This window comes from Polistes fuscatus, unplaced genomic scaffold (genome assembly GCF_010416935.1).
Source record: "Polistes fuscatus isolate 324 unplaced genomic scaffold, CU_Pfus_HIC Scaffold16, whole genome shotgun sequence".
In the NCBI taxonomy this organism is placed as follows: Eukaryota; Metazoa; Arthropoda; class Insecta; order Hymenoptera; family Vespidae; genus Polistes; species Polistes fuscatus.
The window spans coordinates 4371499-4397212 of NW_025113064.1; the positions used below are offsets into that span (position 1 = coordinate 4371499).

The following is a 25714-nucleotide window of genomic DNA, read 5'->3' on the forward strand; positions in this document are numbered from 1 at the left end:
AACAAAGTTGTTTGTCAGTTAGGAAGGGATATAAAAAATTTAGAAGAAACGTTAAGATAGGAATTTGGGGAACTATCGTTGCTAATATATACGCCTTTAGGAAGCAAACAGCTATTATTGTATCAGAATTTGTATTCACATTAAAACATTCTATTCAACTTATATTGGAATCCTACATGTATATATATTAATAATATTTTATTATTAATATTATTATTCTTTCTTAATATTAAAACGATGGTCATTCATGGAAATGCCTATAAAGTTAACAAATCGGGTAAACGTCGTCACTAGGACGTGACACCTCCCCCCTTAGAGAGAAGCAGGGAATTTTGTTTTTGTTAATTGTCGGAAAACATTTCCGTTTATTCCCATAATTTTTGGCTAATTAATTCAGTGTAAAGAAATATTTTTTTTAAATTTATCTAAATTTTCTTATGTATAAAGTTCTATCTTTTCGGTTATTCGAAAAGTTTTTGACGAGAAGAAAAAAAAAATATATAAAATAAACATTCCTATGTTTCGACATCAATATGTCAAGTATATATTTATAAATTAGTACGAACTTCTCGATTTATTAATCCAAGTAATTCTTTGAATTGCTGATAGACGCATTTCTTATATATATATTATTAATCAATATTATTATATTTATGTAATAATCTAATACGATATATGAATATTATGTGAGATAAAACATGTCACACGCACACATATATATATATAAGAATATTTATAAAAATTAACAAAAGCAAAATGAACTGATATAGTATTAGTCGATTATAAGTATATGCTAGAACTTATGTAATAAAGTATAATTATAGAATCATACAATAATAAACGAAAAACTCAAATATTATTGTTCTATATTATCAATAGAAAATTTCAAACGAAATATATGGCAATATGATTCACAATGAAATAGTATAGCAATTATAATAAATACTACTTGCAAAATTTTTTTTTTTTTTTTTTTTTTTAATATGCGTGATTTGCTACGAAAAGTGCAGCATCGCCGGCAGCATCTGTGAAACTTCCCGCGTACTGGCCAAGTGCCGATTCGCCGTTGGCCTTAGTCCTCTTGATAAGTTCTTCCTGTCCAGCTGTTACTTGATCGTTCCTGTTACCTTCTTGAGCGGTGGACAATCCGAAGAAGAGGCCTCGGTGAACTTGAATGCCATCAGGAAGGATTTCGGGCTCAACAATCGGTACGATTCTTGCGCTCTGACAAATTGAAACGTAACGAGCGAAAACATTTGCGTTTTCTAAAAAAAAAATGGCAAGTTCTTTTTAGGCGTATGCTTTGTAATTTTAAGAACGCATCTCCACTTGGCGAAATGACAGCTATCCTTCTGTACTGGACGCAACGTGCTTGGAGGTGAACTATCTGGAGTGGTTATCGGTGAACCCAACAGTGTAGCTGGTAAAGATTTACTTCCTTTATTTAGATTTATTTCTTCTTCGACCAGTGTCACAGAAGATTGTGGTTTGTTAAACTTATTAGACATCATTTGGTTAGCTACATGAACAATGGATTTTCCACAAAAAGCTGGTTCACCATTAAATCCATCATCAGTTCCTTGAGATTTAGCTGGTTTTACGTTTCCAGTTAATGTTTAATAACTTGAAAAGGTACATTCAGTCCACCATCTCTTGACGAAAGTTTCTTCTGCATTCAATGTCCAAAATCACAATTTCTACCATTGGAGGTCGTCTAATCCCTGAGTCGTACATTCATCGTTTGTAGCAAAGAGTAGCACGACACCCTTATCAACCTTGATTCCAGGAATGATGTTACGTTGTTTCAAAAGCTCTAAGAATAGCGTACCGTTATTAGCCTTCTGATATAGAGTCTCATGGAACAGAATCACACCGGAGATATATTGTCCAATGACGTCCTTTGCCGCAGTAAAATGTAATTGTCTGTATGTTCTACGGTTATCCTCATTGTTCTCTATAATGATGTCCTTTAGGCGTTTACCGTTCGTGGTCGTAGATTCGTCAGCAGCGAGAATTCCTTTTTCAGGAGCTACGATCTGTTCAGCAATCCTCTTCTCTTCTTCCTTTAGCTTAGGAACGGCCTTGATGTACATTTTATCTACCATTTTTTTTATTATCACGATGGATTTGACTGTCGTTATCGAAAATATGCACAAACGTTATTAATTTACGTTTGGAAAGAGAATGCTTATTTTTTACAAATTTTAACTTTATCTTTGTGGACGATTCTGCTTCCATTCTTATAACTAATTCTTACATTATTTCTCGGAAGCACTTCTAAAATTTGGTAGGGGCCAGAGTATTGGTTACCAAGTTTAGTGGTTGGTTGTTTTAAAAGGTAAATGTTTTGACCAACCGAAAGATTCTGACCTCGAGCATTTCGATCGTAATATATTTTTGATTTGATCTTAGCTCCTACCAAATTTCGTCTTGCAACAGTCTGAGATGTTTTAATTTTATTAACTAGATCTAAATAATACTCTAGGTATGTGCTGTCTAATGCTACATTTGTATGTATGTCTGCGGAAGGTATGTTTGCTTGTTTTGCAAAAACTAGTTCGTGAGGGGTAAATCTAGTTCCCTCGTGCGTACTGGTGTTGTATGCAAACATGGCGTGTGTTAACCATTTATCCCACTCGCTCTTTTTATTTATATAATGTTTTAAATATTCCACTAGAACAATGTGAGATCTTTCTAGTGATCCATTCGACTGAGGATGGAACGCCGTAGTTTTTATTTGTTTCAAATTATACTGTTTAGCTATTGCCTTTAAAAGCGAACTAGTAAAGTTTGTTCCCTGGTCAGTCAATATGGATCGTGGTGCCCCGAAAACATTGCAAACATTATGGACTAATCCTTCGGCAATATCTATGGACGTAGTTGTTTGTAATGGTATGGCAATGAAATATTTAGTGAGTGCGTCTTGTATAGTAAGAATATATCTATTTCCTGATTTCGTTTCAGGGAGTGGTCCGACTATGTCCATAGCTATTTTGTCGAATGCCGCTCCCGGCGTATCGGTAAGTACCATTGGTTCTTTGGACTTTACTCTTACTAATTTTTTTAACTGACAACTTGTACAGTTTTTGATAAAATCACTTATGTCCTTTTTTAAATTTGGCCAATGATACTTATGCCGAATTTTATTATACGTTTTTGTGACGCCTTTGTGTCCACCAATAGGCGAGGAGTGGCATTCGGCAAGGATGCCCTCTCGCAGTTCTAACTTAGGAACTAAAATTTGATTTAAACAGATAGTAATGCAGCAATTTTCTGATTCAAACGTGTTACATAAATTCTTTTGAATCCGAGGCCATAATATGCCGTCTAAGCTTTGTGTCTTGGCGATGCTTACAGATTTTAAGTCGAGCTCTCGTACTACTGAGAGCAAGGAACCAATTGCTTCGTATATCGTTTCCAATTTTGCACTGTTTGCGATGTTTTCCTTTATAGGGATAATTATTAATTTATGTTTCCCAATGTTAGTTACTTTGGCACGAGCTAAAGTCAAATCTTTTACATGTGGAATAAGTTTTGTTTGTTCTAGTAGTTTAGCACCAGTATCGCAAGGTGTGCCGTCTAAATCGGTAAATATTACAATATTGTCGTGCCTTAATTGTAGAGAGTCTCGTGAGACTCCTACATTTTTTGTTATCATATTTAAGTTATTGTTTGTTCTTGGTTGTGTCTGTGGAGAGTATAGTCGTTCGTAGTCACTAGAGTTTTCACTGTCTGTATTTTCGTCCTCTAGTGTTGGTGTTGCTAAACGTGACGTGTTGTCGAGGTCATCTGTGCCGTTAGCTGTCACGTCGGGGTCACTGTCCTCGTTATCCGTCATCGTGTCCTTAGTTTCAAAATGAACGGTACTATCGTCGGAATCGTATGTGTTTATAGGAAGTACTTTTTTAGTTTCTATCGGATTTCGTGATAGAGCGTCAGCGTTAGCATTCGCAGTTCCTGGCTTATAAATGATTTTGAACGTATACTCAGCCAATTTCAGACTCCACTTAACTAATCTTGATGTCGGGTCTTTTACCGACTTTAGCCAAACTAGTGGTTTGTGATCAGTTATGAGGGTAAATTCTCGGCCGTACAAATATGGCCTAAAATAATTCGTAGCGAAAACTATTGCCAATAATTCTCTTTCAATAGTTGAATAATTCATTTCAGCTTTATTTAAAATTCGCGAGCAATAGGAGATGGGTAAATCCTTACCGACGGGGCCTTGACTCAACACGGCGCCGATTGCATAACCGGATGCGTCCGTTGTGACGTTAAAAGGCAAAGAGAAATTTGGATATTGTAAAATTGGTTCTTTGCACAAGGCATCACGCAGTGAGCAAAATGCGTTTTCATGGGTGGATTCCCATCTGAATAAAGCCTCCTTTTTAAGTAAATCTGTTAGAGGTTTTGCTACTTTTGAAAAAGCTGGTATAAATCTTCTGTAATATCCAGCAAGACCTAAAAATTGGCGAATTGATTTAATATTGTTGGGACGCGGAAATTCTTTCACTGCTTTTAATTTTTTTGGATCAGGCTTTACGCCGTTTTCTCCTATAATATGGCCCAAATAAGCTACTTCTCGTCTGAGGAATTCGCATTTATCGGGCTGCAGTTTTAGATTTGCTATACGAAGACAATGCGCGAGTTTATTAAATTTCGCTTGATGCTCATTGAGTGATCTCGCGTAAAGAACCACGTCGTCCAAATATACAAACATTTCTTCGCCTTGTAAACCGGTCAAGACATGGTCCATTAACCTCTGAAAGGTTGCTGGAGCGTTTTTTAAACCAAATGGCATTCTATTAAATTCATAATGACCATGCGGGGTCGAGAAGGCTGTCTTGGCGCGGTCATCCGGATGCATTTCGATTTGATGAAATCCGGATTTCAGGTCAAAAGTAGAAAAATATTTTGCCGCGCCGAGTTGGTCAAGTATCTCCGTAATATTTGGTATAGGGTACGCATCTCCTACCGTTTTTTCGTTAAGATTCCTATAATCGATCACCATCCGCCACTTTGGGTTACCTTTTGAGTCCGACTTTTTCGGTACTATCCAAATGGGTGAATTATAAGGTGAAAGAGATGGTCTTATTATGCCATCGTTGAGCAACTCCGAGGTTTGTTTCTTTACTTCTTCCTTATGTATTGGCGGAAATCTATATTGTCTGGTGTGCACCGGAATGTCATCGGTAGTAATTATTCGATGTTGTAAAAGGTTGGTGCAACCAAGCGGTTCGCCAGGAAGATGAAAAATATCTGCGTTTTTGTCTAATAATTTGGAAACAGATTCTGCCTCTTCTGTATTTAGGTGATCAAGGCGAAGGAGTGCTCTAACAGAGTCTGGTCTGGAGAAGGTTGGAGTTTTAGGAGATTCTTGAATTTTACTTGTTTCAGTTGGATCAGCGCAAGGTGATTCGGATATATTATAAAGGGTGTGCAAGCATTCGTTTAAGTTATCAACTTCGGATGTGGATTTATAGGAATCACATGGTAAATTTGGAAGAGTTCCTATACTATATGCCAAGAGTTCCAATTTTGGAGTTTGTAGTGAAACAAATCTCGAAGTTGTATTGATGAGTCTGAAATAGGCTTTTCCATCTATGTTTTCTACCAGTGCTTCGCCGGCATAAATTCCCTTTGGAAGCTGTATTCGCGGAATATAACCATCTTTAACATCGGCGTTTATAACGTGGCAGAAAATTACCCTTGAAGTTCTAGGTGGTATGCTAACCTTGTCGCCGACCGTAAATGGAATTTTTTTATTCTTTACTATAAGCACTTCCTTGATATAGTCGACATTTGTCGGAATGGAACGAAGGAACTCGTTGCCTAATATTCCATCTGTAGAAATAGGGAAGTGATTGTCTATTACGTGAAATGTGGTCTTCTCTCCGAAAATAACGAGTTCGACAGTACCTAACGTTTTTTGTGTGTCGGGAGAGATACCAGTCAGTTGAACTATTCTTTTTGTGTTTATAATTGTCTTTTTAGTTAAATTTTTTATTTTAATTAAGTTAATATCTGCGCCTGTGTCTATCATAAGTGTCACTGCTTCTCTAACCGTGGAGAAGTCGCGGTGACACATGGAGCCGTCCAAATATTATTTCGTCTTATGTGTTTGATTTCGACGGGCCCGCTTTCGGACTTGGGCTTCGTGGACGCTCCTTGGGAGTGGGGGAGCGACGCGCGTCTTCGTCCGCGCCCCTTTTCAAGTTTCCCGAATTGAGATTCTCGATTTTATATTTAAGTTTTCTACACTCGAGAATTTGGTGCCCAAAGTTTTTACAATACTGGCATTTCTTTAATGGGGTCTTTTTCTTGGAAGGAGACCTAAATTTAGTAGGGGATCCAGGCTTACTAGGAGGTTTTTGCTCGGAATTGGAAGGGAAAGGATACCCATTCTTTTGCCAACAATTGCTTTCCAAATGCCCATCTCTTTTACAATAATTACAGTTAATAGTACTGTTAATTGGTCTGACGTTCGCGACGCGATTTTTATTTATCGAAATACCTAACTTATCGTCTTCCTCTTTGATCTGTTTGTCTATTTTAAGGAGGCAGATTAAGACTTCGTCAAAGTTATTATATCTTTCAAATCTTAATTCTGTTTTATAGTCCCGAGGCAGACCCCTAATGAATGCGTCTAATCCTTCTTTCTCGATTGCTATTTCCATCCCGTGTTCTAAACGCCCTGACTCTTTCGCCGCTTCGTCTAGAACCGACTGGGTGAGTTCTCTTACTCGTCCAAAATAATCGAGCGCGTGTTCGCCCGGTCTCATAAATTCCGTAGAGAGCTTTCCCCTATAATAACTTGATCCGCGGGAAGGCAGAAATGCGTCTTTTAGTCTATCAATAAGGTGTTCTACTCTATCGACCTTAAGGCCTTCCGTTACTAGGTATGCATGACCATTAAGTCTTGAAAGGAGTAGTCTAGTGAGAGACGCTTCTACTTCGGGTGAATAACCTGCTGGTAATGAATCAAGCGCGCGCCGACACGCCCTACAAAACTGCGTTACGGTGATGTTGTATCCGTCGTACTTTGGGACATTTTCTATATATTCCCGTAATTTTAAAGAGGAATTTGACAAATGGGAAGGGGGAGCAAAAGGAGCTATTCTTTTCATATTTCTAATTTCATGCCTTAAATCCTCGATCTCTCTTCTTAATTCGCCTTCACTATCAAAGTCAGGTGTTAGCGTTCTCCGTCTTGGAACTGGAGCTGGAGAATTTGGACGTGGAGAAACTAAACGTGGAGAACCAGGGGTAAAAGTTAAAGGGACGAAGGGGTCCACCGGAGGATCAGAACGTTCGAAACCACGAAAACCTGGCATATTATCGCCTAAGGATCTTCTGATCTCTTCTTCCTTTAACGCGAGTCTCCTCTCTCTAAGTTCTAGTTCTAATTCCCTGTTACTGAGTTCTTCCTGTTTTCTAAGTGTTTCTTCTTGTGTTTTACTGAGTAAATCCTGAATATTCATTATTTCTTCCATCTTTTTACGCATAGCGGAATCCATCTCGCCGAGAACGATTGGGGTATCCGGTCTACTTTTTCTTTGCTCTTGAGACATTTTGAATTTTATAAATAAAAGTTACGGTTTCTTAAAAAAAAAAAAAAAATGAGAAAAAAAAAATTGACAAGTTAAATCTCCTATCAGGCAACCGAATTTATTTGCGATCTATCTATTAGCTATCCCACCGCTGCCACCAGTTTTTGCTTCCTGTGACGTCCCAGATGGGGTTGTCAAAAAGGAGTAAGAAACAATTTTTAATTTTCCTTTTTCCCGGTCAATCTTTTCCAGAATTTACTCGGTTAGGAAGAGTGCCCTGTTTTGAGTCAATCCGTGGAGCCGGACTTTACTCGGGATCTGGGCAAAAGGATCTTTTATCCCAAAATAAGTAAAATCTTTTACTTACCTTGGGGCTGCTGCTCGATAGGTGTTGAAGATGGTTGATAGATGTTGATTCCGTCAGTGATTTGGATTGACTTCCCTGATAATAATTGAGGATTTTGGCCAACAGGATTTTAATTCCAATTCACAATACACGATATTAGGTAAAAACAAAATATATTCTAAATAACAGTTGATATTAAAAATTATACACTGAGTTTACACAACTTATGTTCGCAATATTAGAAAGAAAACGACGTGTCACAGAGCAAACGTAACTTAACGCAGTATATTAAAGATGCGAGAACGTAACCTTATATAATAGTTGTACAAAAATATTCAAGATTTATATCTTAAAAGAAGAGTTGATGTTTTATAAGTATAAGGTTTGTCGATAGACTAAAGAAAAAGAAACTATAAAAAGAAGAAATTATATCGAGTAAGAACTATAAATGAGCAAGTAACTATTATAAATGAACCATAATGAGCAAGAAACTATAATAAAATGAACCATGCGCTTAAATCTTTTCCCACTTTTATACTTTCTCTCCTATATTTAAATATCGTAGTTAGCTACAGATCACGTGATCGCCGTGCGATCACGCGATCACGCAAACACGCGCTTTTCATTCTTGGATCACGTGATCAGCGTGTTCTCTTTTATTTTCTTATATTTGACTGAAATATATATATATGTGTTATATGTTACAATGAAGGTTGAGAACACTTACGCGATCCGCGCGCGATCACGTTTTCTTCATGCTTGGATCACGTGATCGACGTGTTTACGACTACGTACGCAAAAGGAATAGATCACGTATCGGCGTGTTTATTAATAGACAAAGAAAAGGGAATGGATCACGTGATCGGAGTGTTCTCTTTTAATTTCTTATATTAATCTTCAAATATATATATATATATTATTAAATATTATTACAATATATAAATATAATATAATAATATAAATATAATTAAATAATTAAATTATTAATTATATTAAATTAAAATATAATATAATTTCATATAAATACATTATATATTATTATATAAAATATATATATATATATATATATATATATGTGTTACGATAAGAGTTGAGAACACTTACATATCGCGTAAAGTCGTCGTTAAGACGTTATACATGGTTGTTTACGAACGACTATTTCTAAACTCTTACTTTATTAAATTTTGTTTTTATACTATTATTAGCATATATATATAATATATATATATATATATATAGATATGTATGTGGGAAGGGAAATTAGATAAAGGGGCTATGAATTAAGATATGAATATTCGAGAACGATCATTGCTAAATATATCCGTATTTCAAGGAAAAACAAAGTTGTTTGTCAGTTAGGAAGGGATAGAAAAAATTTAAGAAGAAACGTTAAGATAGGAATATTGGGGAACTATCGTTGCTAAATATATACGCCTTTAGGAAGCAAACAGCTATTATTGTATCAGATTAATTTGTATTCACATTAAAACATTCTATTCAACTTTATATTGGAATCCTACATGTATATATATTAATATTTTATTATTAATATATTATTCTTTCTTAATATTAAAACGATGGTCACTCATGGAAATGCCTATAAAGTTAACAAATCGGGTAAACGTCGTCACTAGGACGTGACACCTCCCCCCTTAGAGAGAAGCAGGGAATTTTGTTTTTGTTAATTGTCGGAAAACATTTCCGTTTATTCCCATAATTTTTGGCTAATTAATTCAGTGTAAAGAAATATTTTTTTTTAAATTTATCTAAATTTTCTTATGTATAAAGTTCTATCTTTTCGGTTATTCGAAAAGTTTTTGACGAGAAGAAAAAAAAATATATAAAATAAACATTCCTATGTTTCGACATCAATATGTCAAGTATATATTTATAAATTAGTACGAACTTCTCGATTTATTAATCCAAGTAATTCTTTGAATTGCTGATAGACGCATTTCTTATATATATATTATTAATCAATATTATTATATTTATGTAATAATCTAATACGATATATGAATATTATGTGAGATAAAACATGTCACACGCACACATATATATATAAGAATATTTATAAAAATTAACAAAAGCAAAATGAACTGATGTAGTATTAGTCGATTATAAGTATATGCTAGAACTTATGTAATAAAGTATAATTATAGAATCATACAATAATAAACGAAAAACTCAAATATTATTGTTCTATATTATCAATAGAAAATTTCAAACGAAATATATATGGCAATATGATTCACAATGAAATAGTATAGCAATTATAATAAATACTACTTGCAAAATTTTTTTTTTTTTTTTTTTTAATATGCGTGATTTGCTACGAAAAGTGCAGCATCGCCGGCAGCATCTGTGAAACTTCCCGCGTACTGGCCAAGTGCCGATTCGCCGTTGGCCTTAGTCCTCTTGATAAGTTCTTCCTGTCCAGCTGTTACTTGATCGTTCCTGTTACCTTCTTGAGCGGTGGACAATCCGAAGAAGAGGCCTCGGTGAACTTGAATGCCATCAGGAAGGATTTCGGGCTCAACAATCGGTACGATTCTTGCGCTCTGACAAATTGAAACGTAACGAGCGAAAACATTTGCGTTTTCTAAAAAAAAATGGCAAGTTCTTTTTAGGCGTATGCTTTGTAATTTTAAGAACGCATCTCCACTTGGCGAAATGACAGCTATCCTTCTGTACTGGACGCAACGTGCTTGGAGGTGAACTATCTGGAGTGGTTATCGGTGAACCCAACAGTGTAGCTAGTAAAAATTTACTTCCTTTATTTAGATTTATTTCTTCTTCGACCAGTGTCACAGAAGATTGTGGTTTGTTAAACTTATTAGACATCATTTGGTTAGCTACATGAACAATGGATTTTCCACAAAAAGCTGGTTCACCATTAAATCCATCATCAGTTCCTTCAGATTTAGCTGGTTTTACGTTTCCAGTTAATGTTTAATAACTTGAAAAGGTACATTCAGTCCACCATCTCTTGACGAAAGTTTCTTCTGCATTCAATGTCCAAAATCTCAATTTCTACCATTGGAGGTCGTCTAATCCCTGAGTCGTACATTCATCGTTTGTAGCAAAGAGTAGCACGACACCCTTATCAACCTTGATTCCAGGAATGATGTTACGTTGTTTCAAAAGCTCTAAGAATAGCGTACCGTTATTAGCCTTCTGATATAGAGTCTCATGGAACAGAATCACACCGGAGATATGTTGTCCAATGACGTCCTTTGCCGCAGTAAAAATGTAATTGTCTGTATGTTCTACAGTTATCCTCATTGTTCTCTATAATGATGTCCTTTAGGCGTTTACCGTTCGTGGTCGTAGATTCGTCAGCAGCGAGAATTCCTTTTTTAGGAGCTACGATCTGTTCAGCAATCCTCTTCTCTTCTTCCTTTAGCTTAGGAACGGCCTTGATGTACATTTTATCTACCATTTTTTTTTATTATCACGATGGATTTGACTGTCGTTATCGAAAATATGCACAAACGTTATTAATTTACGTTTGGAAAGAGAATGCTTATTTTTTACAAATTTTAACTTTATCTTTGTGGACGATTCTGCTTCCATTCTTATAACTAATTCTTACATTATTTCTCGGAAGCACTTCTAAAATTTGGTAGGGGCCAGAGTATTGGTTACCAAGTTTAGTGGTTGGTTGTTTTAAAAGGTAAATGTTTTGACCAACCGAAAGATTCTGACCTCGAGCATTTCGATCGTAATATATTTTTGATTTGATCTTAGCTCCTACCAAATTTCGTCTTGCAACAGTCTGAGATGTTTTAATTTTATTAACTAGATCTAAATAATACTCTAGGTATGTGCTGTCTAATGCTACATTTGTATGTATGTCTGCGGAAGGTATGTTTGCTTGTTTTGCAAAAACTAGTTCGTGAGGGGTAAATCTAGTTCCCTCGTGCGTACTGGTGTTGTATGCAAACATGGCGTGTGTTAACCATTTATCCCACTCGCTCTTTTTATTTATATAATGTTTTAAATATTCCACTAGAACAATGTGAGATCTTTCTAGTGATCCATTCGACTGAGGATGGAACGCCGTAGTTTTTATTTGTTTCAAATTATACTGTTTAGCTATTGCCTTTAAAAGCGAACTAGTAAAGTTTGTTCCCTGGTCAGTCAATATGGATCGTGGTGCCCCGAAAACATTGCAAACATTATGGACTAATCCTTCGGCAATATCTATGGACGTAGTTGTTTGTAATGGTATGGCAATGAAATATTTAGTGAGTGCGTCTTGTATAGTAAGAATATATCTATTTCCTGATTTCGTTTCAGGGAGTGGTCCGACTATGTCCATAGCTATTTTGTCGAATGCCGCTCCCGGCGTATCGGTAAGTACCATTGGTTCTTTGGACTTTACTCTTACTAATTTTTTTAACTGACAACTTGTACAGTTTTTGATAAAATCACTTATGTCCTTTTTTAAATTTGGCCAATGATACTTATGCCGAATTTTATTATACGTTTTTGTGACGCCTTTGTGTCCACCAATAGGCGAGGAGTGGCATTCGGCAAGGATGCCCTCTCGCAGTTCTAACTTAGGAACTAAAATTTGATTTAAACAGATAGTAATGCAGCAATTTTCTGATTCAAACGTGTTACATAAATTCTTTTGAATCCGAGGCCATAATATGCCGTCTAAGCTTTGTGTCTTGGCGATGCTTACAGATTTTAAGTCGAGCTCTCGTACTACTGAGAGCAAGGAACCAATTGCTTCGTATATCGTTTCCAATTTTGCACTGTTTGCGATGTTTTCCTTTATAGGGATAATTATTAATTTATGTTTCCCAATGTTAGTTACTTTGGCACGAGCTAAAGTCAAATCTTTTACATGTGGAATAAGTTTTGTTTGTTCTAGTAGTTTAGCACCAGTATCGCAAGGTGTGCCGTCTAAATCGGTAAATATTACAATATTGTCGTGCCTTAATTGTAGAGAGTCTCGTGAGACTCCTACATTTTTTGTTATCATATTTAAGTTATTGTTTGTTCTTGGTTGTGTCTGTGGAGAGTATAGTCGTTCGTAGTCACTAGAGTTTTCACTGTCTGTATTTTCGTCCTCTAGTGTGGTGTTGCTAAACGTGACGTGTTGTCGAGGTCATCTGTGCCGTTAGCTGTCACGTCGGGGTCACTGTCCTCGTTATCCGTCATCGTGTCCTTAGTTTCAAAATGAACGGTACTATCGTCGGAATCGTATGTGTTTATAGGAAGTACTTTTTTAGTTTCTATCGGATTTCGTGATAGAGCGTCAGCGTTAGCATTCGCAGTTCCTGGCTTATAAATGATTTTGAACGTATACTCAGCCAATTTCAGACTCCACTTAACTAATCTTGATGTCGGGTCTTTTACCGACTTTAGCCAAACTAGTGGTTTGTGATCAGTTATGAGGGTAAATTCTCGGCCGTACAAATATGGCCTAAAATAATTCGTAGCGAAAACTATTGCCAATAATTCTCTTTCAATAGTTGAATAATTCATTTCAGCTTTATTTAAAATTCGCGAGCAATAGGAGATGGGTAAATCCTTACCGACGGGGCCTTGACTCAACACGGCGCCGATTGCATAACCGGATGCGTCCGTTGTGACGTTAAAAGGCAAAGAGAAATTTGGATATTGTAAAATTGGTTCTTTGCACAAGGCATCACGCAGTGAGCAAAATGCGTTTTCATGGGTGGATTCCCATCTGAATAAAGCCTCCTTTTTAAGTAAATCTGTTAGAGGTTTTGCTACTTTTGAAAAAGCTGGTATAAATCTTCTGTAATATCCAGCAAGACCTAAAAATTGGCGAATTGATTTAATATTGTTGGGACGCGGAAATTCTTTCACTGCTTTTAATTTTTTTGGATCAGGCTTTACGCCGTTTTCTCCTATAATATGGCCCAAATAAGCTACTTCTCGTCTGAGGAATTCGCATTTATCGGGCTGCAGTTTTAGATTTGCTATACGAAGACAATGCGCGAGTTTATTAAATTTCGCTTGATGCTCATTGAGTGATCTCGCGTAAAGAACCACGTCGTCCAAATATACAAACATTTCTTCGCCTTGTAAACCGGTCAAGACATGGTCCATTAACCTCTGAAAGGTTGCTGGAGCGTTTTTTAAACCAAATGGCATTCTATTAAATTCATAATGACCATGCGGGGTCGAGAAGGCTGTCTTGGCGCGGTCATCCGGATGCATTTCGATTTGATGAAATCCGGATTTCAGGTCAAAAGTAGAAAAATATTTTGCCGCGCCGAGTTGGTCAAGTATCTCCGTAATATTTGGTATAGGGTACGCATCTCCTACCGTTTTTTCGTTAAGATTCCTATAATCGATCACCATCCGCCACTTTGGGTTACCTTTTGAGTCCGACTTTTTCGGTACTATCCAAATGGGTGAATTATAAGGTGAAAGAGATGGTCTTATTATGCCATCGTTGAGCAACTCCGAGGTTTGTTTCTTTACTTCTTCCTTATGTATTGGCGGAAATCTATATTGTCTGGTGTGCACCGGAATGTCATCGGTAGTAATTATTCGATGTTGTAAAAGGTTGGTGCAACCAAGCGGTTCGCCAGGAAGATGAAAAATATCTGCGTTTTTGTCTAATAATTTGGAAACAGATTCTGCCTCTTCTGTATTTAGGTGATCAAGGCGAAGGAGTGCTCTAACAGAGTCTGGTCTGGAGAAGGTTGGAGTTTTAGGAGATTCTTGAATTTTACTTGTTTCAGTTGGATCAGCGCAAGGTGATTCGGATATATTATAAAGGGTGTGCAAGCATTCGTTTAAGTTATCAACTTCGGATGTGGATTTATAGGAATCACATGGTAAATTTGGAAGAGTTCCTATACTATATGCCAAGAGTTCCAATTTTGGAGTTTGTAGTGAAACAAATCTCGAAGTTGTATTGATGAGTCTGAAATAGGCTTTTCCATCTATGTTTTCTACCAGTGCTTCGCCGGCATAAATTCCCTTTGGAAGCTGTATTCGCGGAATATAACCATCTTTAACATCGGCGTTTATAACGTGGCAGAAAATTACCCTTGAAGTTCTAGGTGGTATGCTAACCTTGTCGCCGACCGTAAATGGAATTTTTTTATTCTTTACTATAAGCACTTCCTTGATATAGTCGACATTTGTCGGAATGGAACGAAGGAACTCGTTGCCTAATATTCCATCTGTAGAAATAGGGAAGTGATTGTCTATTACGTGAAATGTGGTCTTCTCTCCGAAAATAACGAGTTCGACAGTACCTAACGTTTTTTGTGTGTCGGTAGAGATACCAGTCAGTTGAACTATTCTTTTTGTGTTTGTAATTGTCTTTTTAGTTAAATTTTTTATTTTAATTAAGTTAATATCCGCGCCTGTGTCTATCATAAGTGTCACTGCTTCTCTCAACCGTGGAGAAGTCGCGGTGACACATGGAGCCGTCCAAATATTATTTTGTCTTATGTGTTTGATTTCGACGGACCCGCTTTCGGACTCGGACTCCGCGGACGCTGTTTCGGTGTTGGGGAACGACGAGCGTCGTCCGTCGTCCCCTTCACTCCGTTTCCCTGATTCCGTTTTTCTAATTGATATTTTAATTTTCGACAATCAAATATTATATGTCCTAAGTTTTTACAGTAAGAGCATTTCTTTGGACTTTTATATCCCGTCTTTGTTTGGGAGGTTGAACGGTTTGGGGAGGTCCGACCCGACTTATTTGAATTATCTTGTCTCTTTTTTATACATCTATTCTCCATGTGGCCTTGTCTTTGACAGTAGTCACATACCGCTTTTTTAAAACAGTCGCCTTCTTTATGACCAGGCCTTTGACAGTGCTCGCAAACTATGTTTTCTTTAATTTGTCGTATATTAGCAACACGATTTCTAGATGTAAGTGAGGCGTTTCTTTTCTCATCGTCTTTAATTTGCCTATCGATTTTTAAAACACTCATCAATGCTGCGCGAAAATCTGTAAGCTTCTCAAAACGTATCGCGGTACGATAATTGCTTGGTAACCCGCGAATGAAGGCGTCGAGGCCTTCTTCTTCGATTTTTCTTTCCACTCTCCTCTCAAGACGACCGACTTGTTTCGCTTCTTCTTCTATTATCGATTGTGTTAGTTCTCTAATCCGACTAAAATAATCTAGGACGTGTTCTTCCGGTCTTTTAAATTCTGTAGCTAGTTGCCCTCTAAAATAATTGGAACTGTGTGTTGGCGAGAACGCGTCTTTAAGTATTTCAATTAACTGTTCGACTCTTGTAAGTTTAAGACCTTCTACAACTATGTACGCGTGTCCGCTTAATTTAGATACGATCAAACTGGTTAATGATGTCTCTGTTTGGTCAGTATAGTCGGACGGAAGAGAATCCAAAGCCCTTCTGCAAGCTCTTATAAATTGCGAAACTGAAATATTATTACCGTCGAATTTCGGTACGGCTTCTGCTATTTCACGTAATTTTACGGATGTATTCACCGCTCGTGGTGCAGGTAAGGGTGAAGAGTTTTGAGTAACTCTCCTTAAAGATTCCAATTCGCGTCTTAAGTATTCGATTTCTGCTTGTTGGTCGTTATTAGTTTCTACCCTAGTTGAATTTAAATTTTGTCTTACGGATGGTTGTGGAGAATTTGGTCGTGATATATTAGGTGTTCGAGAGAGTGTAACGTATGGATCTACCGGCGTTTGTACCCCTTGGTAGCCACGAAACCCGCCAACGTCCGTACCTAAGGATCCCTGTAATTCGTTTTCCCTAAGTTCAAGCTGACGTGCCCTTAACTCTACTTCTTTTCTTTGAGATGTTAGTTCTTCTTGCTGTTTGCTTAAATCGATCTGCATCCTAAAAAGTTTCTCTTGATACTGTATTATTTCGTCCATTTTCTTATTTAACATAAACTCCTTTTCAATAATTCCTCCTTCGATACCCTCTAAATCTTCGAGGGATAATTGTGTGTCGGATCTGACGCGTCTTTGTTCAGATGCCATTTTTAAGTATATTTATTGTAAAGTTAAATTTAAAATTTATTAATGTTACTGTGAATTAAAATTATTTTGAAACGAAAAATTAATATCCGTATAATTTTAAATATATATATATACTAATTTCTATCCAGTCGTTAGAAAAAAAAAAAAAAATTTGAAATGGCAAATACTCTTCTTTTTGGATATCTTAAGAGTTTAAATTTATTAATAGAATTTTAATATTTTTAATCTATCTAGAACTCACGGTTCTTAGTGTGAATTAATCAAGCAAATAAAGCAAAGCTCCTTGTTTTGGCGATCCCACCGCTGCCACCAGTTTTTACTTCCTGTGACGTCCCAGATGGGTTGTCAAAAAGGAGTAAGAAACAATTTTCAATTTCCCTTTTTCCCGGTCAATCTTTTCCAGAATTTACTCGGTTAGGAAGAGTGCCCTGTTTTGAGTCAATCCGTGGAGCCGGACTTTACTCGGGATCTGGGCAAAAGGAACTTTTATCCCAAAATAAGTAAAATCTTTTACTTACCTTGGGGCTGCTGCTCAATAGGTGTTGAAAATGGTTGATAGATGTTGATTCCGTCAGTGATTTGGATTGACTTCCCTGATAATAATTGAGGCTTTTGCCCACAGGATTTTAATTCCAATTCACATACACGATATTAGGTAAAAACAAATATATTCTAAATAACAGTTGATATTAACATTATACCTGAGTTTACACAACTTCTGTTCGCAATATTAGAAAGAAAAATAATTAAATTATTAATTATATTAAATTAAAATATAATATAATTTCATATAAATACATTATATTTATATATAAAATATAATATATATATATATAATAGTGTTACGATAAGAGTTGAGAACACTTACATATCGCGTAAAGTCGTCGTTAAGACGTTATACATGGTTGTTTACGAACGACTATTTCTAAATCTTACTTTATTAAATTTTGTTTTTATACTATTATTAGCATATATAATAATACTAAATTATATATATATATATATATATATATAGATATGTAGTGGGAAGGGAAATTAGATAAGGGGCTATGAATTAAGATATGAATATTCGAGAACGATCATTGCTAAATATATCCGTATTTCAAGGAAAAACAAAGTTGTTTGTCAGTTAGGAAGGGATAGAAAAAATTTAAGAAGAAACGTTAAGATAGGAATATTGGGGAACTATCGTTGCTAAATAATACGCCTTTAGGAAGCAAACAGCTATTATTGTATCAGATTAATTTGTATTCACATTAAAACATTCTATTCAATTTATATTGGAATCCTACATGTATATATATTAATAAATTTTATTATTAATATATTATTATTCTTTCTTAATATTAAAACGATGGTCACTCATGGAAATGCCTATAAAGTTAACAAATCGGGTAAACGTCGTCACTAGGACGTGACAATACAAAAAAATTACAGCAGCGAAAAAAAAGTACCCTAAACTCGAAAAAATTTCACTCCCAAAATTGCAACGATCATTTTTCGGCGAAAGAACATCGAATTTACGCGAAAAAGCTCAAAACATGTCGAAAATCGATGATTTTCATCTTTCCGAAGAGTTCGTGACAATGTGTACAATGAAATCGGCCCTTTTTTTCGTTCGCGAAAACTATATCAGTGTTAAGAACCGCAATATTCTTGAAAAATCTTCGAAATAAAGGCAGAAAAGAGCATACAGAGGACTATTCTATAGTCTGAGAGCACTTATAGATCAAGAAGCTTGCTAGAAAATTTTTTTGAAAATACGAAAAAATTCTAGGCAGCGAAAAAAAAGTACCCTAAAACTCGAAAAAATTTCACTCCAAAATCGCAACGATCATTTTTCGGCGAAAAACATCAATTTACGCGAAAAAAGCTCAAAACATGTCAAAATCGATGATTTTTCATCTTTCCGAAGAGTTCGTGATAATGTGTACAAAGAAATCGGCCCTTTTTTTCGTTCGCGAAAACTATATTCAGTATTATGAACCGCAATATTCTTGAAAATCTTTCGAAATAAAGGCTGAAAAGAGCATACAGAGACTATTCTATAGTCTGAGAGCACTTATAGATCGGGAAGCTTGCTAGAAAATTTTTTCGATAAAATACGAAAAAATTCTCAGGCAGCGAAAAAAAACTCTAAAACTCGAAAAAATTTCACTCCCAAAATCGCAACGATCATTTTTCGGCGAAAAACATCGAATTTTACGCGAAAAATGCTCAAAACATGTCGAAAATCGATGATTTTTTTTTCCGAAGAGTTCGTGACAATGTGTACAAAGAAATCGGCCCTTTTTTTCGTTCGCGAAAACTATATTCAGTGTTATGAACCGCAATATTCTTAAAATCTTTCGAAATAAAGGCTGAAAGAGCATACGAGGACTATTCTATAGTCTGGAGCACTTATAGATCGGGAAGCTTGCTAGAAAATTTTTTCGATAAAATGCGAAAAAATTCTCAGGCAGCGAAAAAAAGTACTATAAAACTGGAAAAAATTTCACTCCCAAAATCGCAACGATCATTTTTCGGCGAAAAACATCGAATTTACGCAAAAAAGCTCAAAACATGTCGAAAATCGATGATTTTCATCTTTCGCGAAGAGTTCGTGACAATGTGTACAATGAAAATCGGCCCTTTTTTCGTTCGCGAAAACTATATTCAGTGTTATGAACCGCAATATTCTTGGAAAATCTTTCGAAATAAAGGCTGAAAAGAGCATACGGAGGACTATTCTATAGTCTGGAGCACTTATAGAGGAAGCTTGCTAGAAAATTTTTTCGATAAAATACGAAAAATTATCAGGCAGCGAAAAAAAAGTCCCTAAACTCGAAAAAATTTCACTCCCAAAATCGCAACGATCATTTTTCGGCGAAAGAACATCGAATATACGCGAAAAAAGCTCAAAAATGTCGAAAATCGATGATTTTCATCTTTCCGAAGAGTTCGTGACAATGTGTACAAGAAATCGGCCCTTTTTTTCGTTCGCGAAAACAATATTCAGTGTTATGAACCGCAAATTCTTGGAAAATCTTTCGAAATAAAGGCTAAAAAGAGCATACAGAGGACTATTCTATAGTCTGAGAGCACTTATAGATCGGGAAGCTTGCTAGAAAATTTTTTTGATAAATACGAAAAAATTCTAAGGCAGCGAAAAAAAAGTTCCCTAAAACTCGAAAAAATTTCACTCCCAAAATCGCAACGATCATTTTCTCGAAAGAACGAATTTTACGCTGTCACGTCCTAGTGACGACGTTTAGCCGATTTGTTAACTTATAGGCATTTCCATGAATGACCATCGTTTTAATATTAAGAAAGAATAATAATAATTAATATATAAAATTATTAAATATATACATGTAGGATTCCAATATAAAGTTGAATAGAATGTTTTAATGTGAATACAAATTAATCTGATACAATAGCTAGCTGTTTGCTTCCTAAAGGCGTATATATTTAGCAACGATAGTTCCCCAATATTCCTATCTTAACGTTTCTTCTTAAATTTTTTCTATCCCTTTAACTGACAACAACTTTGTTTTTCCTTGAAATACGGATATATTTAGCAATGATCGTTCTCGAATATTCATATCTAAATTCATAGCCCCTTTATCTAATTTCCCTTCCAACATACATATCTATATATATATATATATAATTTAGTATTAATATATATGCTAATAATAGTAAAAAACAAATTTAATAAAGTAAGAGTTTAGAAATAGTCGTTCGTAAACAATATGTATAACGTCTTAACGACGACTTTACGCGATATGTAAGTGTTCTCAACTCTTATCGTAACACATATTTATATATAATATATTTTATATAATAATATATAATGTATTTATAGAAATAATTATATTTTAATTTAATATAATTAATAATTTATTATTTAATTATATATATATTATATTATTTTATATTGTAATAATATTTAATAATATATATAGATATATTTGAAGATAATATAAGAAATTAAAAGAGAACACTCCGATCACGTGATCCATTCCCTTTTCTTTGTCTATTAATAAACACGCCGATCACGTGATCTATTCCTTTTGCGTACGTAGTCGTAAACACGTCGATCACGTGATCCAAGCATGAAGAAAACGTGATCGCGCGCGGATCGCGTAAGTGTTCTCAACCTTCATTGTAACATATATAACACATATATATATATTTCAGGTCAAATATAAGAAAATAAAAGAGAACACGCTGATCACGTGATCCAAGAATGAAAAACGCGTGTTTGCGTGATCGCGTTATCGCACGGCGATTACTACGAGATTTAAATATAGGAGAGAAAGTATAAAAGTGGGAAAAGATTAAGCGCATGGTTCATTTTATTATAGTTTCTTGCTCATAGTGGTTCATTTATAATAGTTACTTGCTCATTTATAGTTCATACTCGATATAATTTCTTTTTTTTATTGTTTCTTTTCTTTAGTCTATCGACAAACCTTATACTTATAAAACTCAACTCTACTTTTAAGATATAAATCTTGAATATTTTTGTACAACTATTATAAGGTACGTTCTCGCATCTTTAATATACTGCGTTAAGTTACGTTTGCTCTGTGACACGTCGTTTTCTTTCTAATATTGCGAACATAAGTTGTGTAAACTCAGTGTATAATTTTTAATATCAACTGTTATTTAGAATATATTTGTTTTTACCTAATATCGTGTATTGTGAATTGGAATTAAAATCCTGTTGGCCAAAATCCTCAATTATTATCAGGGAAGTCAATCCAAATCACTGACGGAATCAACATCTATCAACCATCTTCAACACCTATCGAGCAGCAGCCCCAAGGTAAGTAAAAGATTTTACTTATTTTGGGATAAAAGATCCTTTTGCCCAGATCCCGAGTAAAGTCCGGCTCCACGGATTGACTCAAAACAGGGCACTCTTCCTAACCGAGTAATTCTGGAAAAGATTGACCGGGAAAAAGGAAAATTAAAAATTGTTTCTTACTCCTTTTTGACAACCCCATCTGGGACGTCACAGGAAGCAAAAATGGTGGCAGCGGTGGGATAGCTAATAGATAGATCGCAAATAAATCGGTTGCCTGATAGGAGATTTAACTTGTCAATTTTTTTTTTTTTTTTTCATTTTTTTTTAAGAAACCGTAACTTTTATTTATAAAATTCAAAATGTCTCAAGAGCAAAGAAAAAGTAGACCGGATACCCCAATCGTTCTCGGCGAGATGGATTCCGCTATGCGTAAAAAGATGGAGAAATAATGAATATTCAGGATTTACTCAGTAAAACACAAGAAGAAACACTTAGAAAACAGGAAGAACTCAGTAACAGGGAATTAGAACTAGAACTTAGAGAGAGGAGACTCGCGTTAAGGAGAAGAGATCAGAAGATCCTTAGGCGATAATATGCCAGGTTTTCGTGGTTTCGAACGTTCTGATCCTCCGGTGGACCCCTTCGACCCTTTAACTTTTACCCCTGGTTCTCCACGTTTAGTTTCTCCACGTCCAAATTCTCCAGCTCCAGTTCCAAGACGGAGAACGCTAACACCTGACTTTGATAGTGAAGGCGAATTAAGAAGAGAGATCGAGGATTTAAGGCATGAAATTAGAAATATGAAAAAATAGCTCCTTTTGCTCCCCCTTCCCATTTGTCAAATTCCTTTTAAAATTACGGGAATATATAGAAAATGTCCCAAAGTACGACGGATACAACATCACCGTAACGCAGTTTTGTAGGGCGTGTCGGCGCGCGCTTGATTCATTACCAGCAGGTTATTCACCCGAAGTAGAAGCGTCTCTCACTAGACTACTCCTTTCAAGACTTAATGGTCATGCATACCTAGTAACGGAAGGCCTTAAGGTCGATAGAGTAGAACACCTTATTGATAGACTAAAAGACGCATTTCTGCCTTCCCGCGGATCAAGTTATTATAGGGGAAAGCTCTCTACGGAATTTATGAGACCGGGCGAACACGCGCTCGATTATTTTGGACGAGTAAGAGAACTCACCAGTCGGTTCTAGACGAAGCGGCGAAAGAGTCAGGGCGTTTAGAACACGGGATGGAAATAGCAATCGAGAAAGAAGGATTAGACGCATTCATTAGGGGTCTGCCTCGGGACTATAAAACAGAATTAAGATTTGAAAGATATAATAACTTTGACGAAGTCTTAATCTGCCTCCTTAAAATAGACAAACAGATCAAGAGGAAGACGATAAGTTAGGTATTTCGATAAATAAAAATCGCGTCGCGAACGTCAGACCAATTAACAGTACTATTAACTGTAATTATTGTAAAAAGATGGGCATTTGGAAAGCAATTGTTGGCAAAAGAATGGGTATCCTTTCCCTTCCATTCCGAGCAAAAACCTCCTAGTAAGCCTGGATCCCCTACTAAATTTAGGTCTCCTTCCAAGAAAAAGACCCCATTAAAGAAATGCCAGTATTGTAAAAACTTTGGGCACCAAATTCTCGAGTGTAGAAAACTTAAATATAAAATCGAGAATCTCAATTCGGGAAACTTGAAAAGGGGCGCGGACGAAGACGCGCGTCGCTCCCCCACTCCCAAGGAGCGTCCACGAAGCCCAAGTCCGAAAGCGGGCCCGTCGAAATCAAACACATAAGACGAAATAATATTTGGACGGCTCCATGTGTCACCGCGACTTCTCCACGGTTAGAGAAGCAGTGACACTTATGATAGACACAGGCGCAGATATTAACTTAATTAAAATAAAAATTTAACTAAAAAGACAATTAAAACACAAAAAGAATAGTTCAACTGACTGGTATCTCTCCCGACACACAAAAAACGTTAGGTACTGTCGAACTCGTTATTTCGGAGAGAAGACCACATTTCACGTAATAGACAATCACTTCCCTATTTCTACAGATGGAATATTAGGCAACGAGTTCCTTCGTTCCATTCCGACAAATGTCGACTATATCAAGGAAGTGCTTATAGTAAAGAATAAAAAAATTCCATTTACGGTCGGCGACAAGGTTAGCATACCACCTAGAACTTCAAGGGTAATTTTCTGCCACGTTATAAACGCCGATGTTAAAGATGGTTATATTCCGCGAATACAGCTTCCAAAGGGAATTTATGCCGGCGAAGCACTGGTAGAAAACATAGATGGAAAAGCCTATTTCAGACTCATCAATACAACTTCGAGATTTGTTTCACTACAAACTCCAAAATTGGAACTCTTGGCATATAGTATAGGAACTCTTCCAAATTTACCATGTGATTCCTATAAATCCACATCCGAAGTTGATAACTTAAACGAATGCTTGCACACCCTTTATAATATATCCGAATCACCTTGCGCTGATCCAACTGAAACAAGTAAAATTCAAGAATCTCCTAAAACTCCAACCTTCTCCAGACCAGACTCTGTTAGAGCACTCCTTCGCCTTGATCACCTAAATACAGAAGAGGCAGAATCTGTTTCCAAATTATTAGACAAAAACGCAGATATTTTTCATCTTCCTGGCGAACCGCTTGGTTGCACCAACCTTTTACAACATCGAATAATTACTACCGATGACATTCCGGTGCACACCAGACAATATAGATTTCCGCCAATACATAAGGAAGAAGTAAAGAAACAAACCTCGGAGTTGCTCAACGATGGCATAATAAGACCATCTCTTTCACCTTATAATTCACCCATTTGGATAGTACCGAAAAAGTCGGACTCAAAAGGTAACCCAAAGTGGCGGATGGTGATCGATTATAGGAATCTTAACGAAAAAACGGTAGGAGATGCGTACCCTATACCAAATATTACGGAGATACTTGACCAACTCGGCGCGGCAAAATATTTTTCTACTTTTGACCTGAAATCCGGATTTCATCAAATCGAAATGCATCCGGATGACCGCGCCAAGACAGCCTTCTCGACCCCGCATGGTCATTATGAATTTAATAGAATGCCATTTGGTTTAAAAAACGCTCCAGCAACCTTTCAGAGGTTAATGGACCATGTCTTGACCGGTTTACAAGGCGAAGAAATGTTTGTATATTTGGACGACGTGGTTCTTTACGCGAGATCACTCAATGAGCATCAAGCGAAATTTAATAAACTCGCGCATTGTCTTCGTATAGCAAATCTAAAACTGCAGCCCGATAAATGCGAATTCCTCAGACGAGAAGTAGCTTATTTGGGCCATATTATAGGAGAAAACGGCGTAAAGCCTGATCCAAAAAAATTAAAAGCAGTGAAAGAATTTCCGCGTCCCAACAATATTAAATCAATTCGCCAATTTTTAGGTCTTGCTGGATATTACAGAAGATTTATACCAGCTTTTTCAAAAGTAGCAAAACCTCTAACAGATTTACTTAAAAAGGAGGCTTTATTCAGATGGGAATCCACCCATGAAAACGCATTTTGCTCACTGCGTGATGCCTTGTGCAAAGAACCAATTTTACAATATCCAAATTTCTCTTTGCCTTTTAACGTCACAACGGACGCATCCGGTTATGCAATCGGCGCCGTGTTGAGTCAAGGCCCCGTCGGTAAGGATTTACCCATCTCCTATTGCTCGCGAATTTTAAATAAAGCTGAAATGAATTATTCAACTATTGAAAGAGAATTATTGGCAATAGTTTTCGCTACGAATTATTTTAGGCCATATTTGTACGGCCGAGAATTTACCCTCATAACTGATCACAAACCACTAGTTTGGCTAAAGTCGGTAAAAGACCCGACATCAAGATTAGTTAAGTGGAGTCTGAAATTGGCTGAGTATACGTTCAAAATCATTTATAAGCCAGGAACTGCGAATGCTAACGCTGACGCTCTATCACGAAATCCGATAGAAACTAAAAAAGTACTTCCTATAAACACATACGATTCCGACGATA

General features: G+C 36.2%; 3 protein-coding genes across 3 annotated transcripts; all 3 read right to left on the reverse strand.

Moving 5' to 3' along the window:
- Nucleotides 1-978: 978 nt before the first annotated feature.
- LOC122515001 (fructose-bisphosphate aldolase-like) lies at nt 979-1511 on the reverse strand. The gene is made up of 2 exons (XM_043632138.1): nt 1359-1511; nt 979-1224 (listed from the first exon to the last, which is right to left on the reverse strand). The coding sequence occupies exons 1-2, from the start codon at nt 1509-1511 to the stop codon at nt 979-981; spliced, it is 399 nt and encodes a 132-aa protein (XP_043488073.1).
- LOC122515010 (fructose-bisphosphate aldolase-like) lies at nt 982-2165 on the reverse strand. The gene has a single exon (XM_043632144.1). It carries the CDS (start codon nt 2103-2105, stop codon nt 1698-1700), a length of 408 nt encoding a protein of 135 aa, XP_043488079.1. The 5' UTR covers nt 2106-2165; the 3' UTR covers nt 982-1697.
- Nucleotides 2166-10214: 8049 nt separating this feature from the next.
- On the reverse strand, nt 10215-11181 carry LOC122515003 (fructose-bisphosphate aldolase 1-like). The gene is made up of 2 exons (XM_043632140.1): nt 10965-11181; nt 10215-10847 (listed from the first exon to the last, which is right to left on the reverse strand). Exons 1-2 carry the CDS (start codon nt 11179-11181, stop codon nt 10432-10434), a joined length of 633 nt encoding a protein of 210 aa, XP_043488075.1. The 3' UTR covers nt 10215-10431.
- Nucleotides 11182-25714: the final 14533 nt, after the last annotated feature.

Excerpts from the sequence above, each read along its gene's own strand:
- LOC122515001 (XM_043632138.1), bottom strand. The coding sequence starts at position 1,511 with ATGATGTCTAATAAGTTTAACAAACCACAATCTTCTGTGACACTGGTC. Across the intron at positions 1,225-1,358 it reads CTCCAAGCACGTTGCGTCCA|AGCGCAAGAATCGTACCGAT; the intron begins GTACAGAAGGAT and ends TCAATTTGTCAG.
- LOC122515010 (XM_043632144.1), bottom strand. The coding sequence starts at position 2,105 with ATGGTAGATAAAATGTACATCAAGGCCGTTCCTAAGCTAAAGGAAGAA.
- LOC122515003 (XM_043632140.1), bottom strand. The coding sequence starts at position 11,181 with ATGAGGATAACTGTAGAACATACAGACAATTACATTTTTACTGCGGCA. Across the intron at positions 10,848-10,964 it reads CTTTGCTACAAACGATGAAT|CATTAACTGGAAACGTAAAA; the intron begins GTACGACTCAGG and ends CAAGTTATTAAA.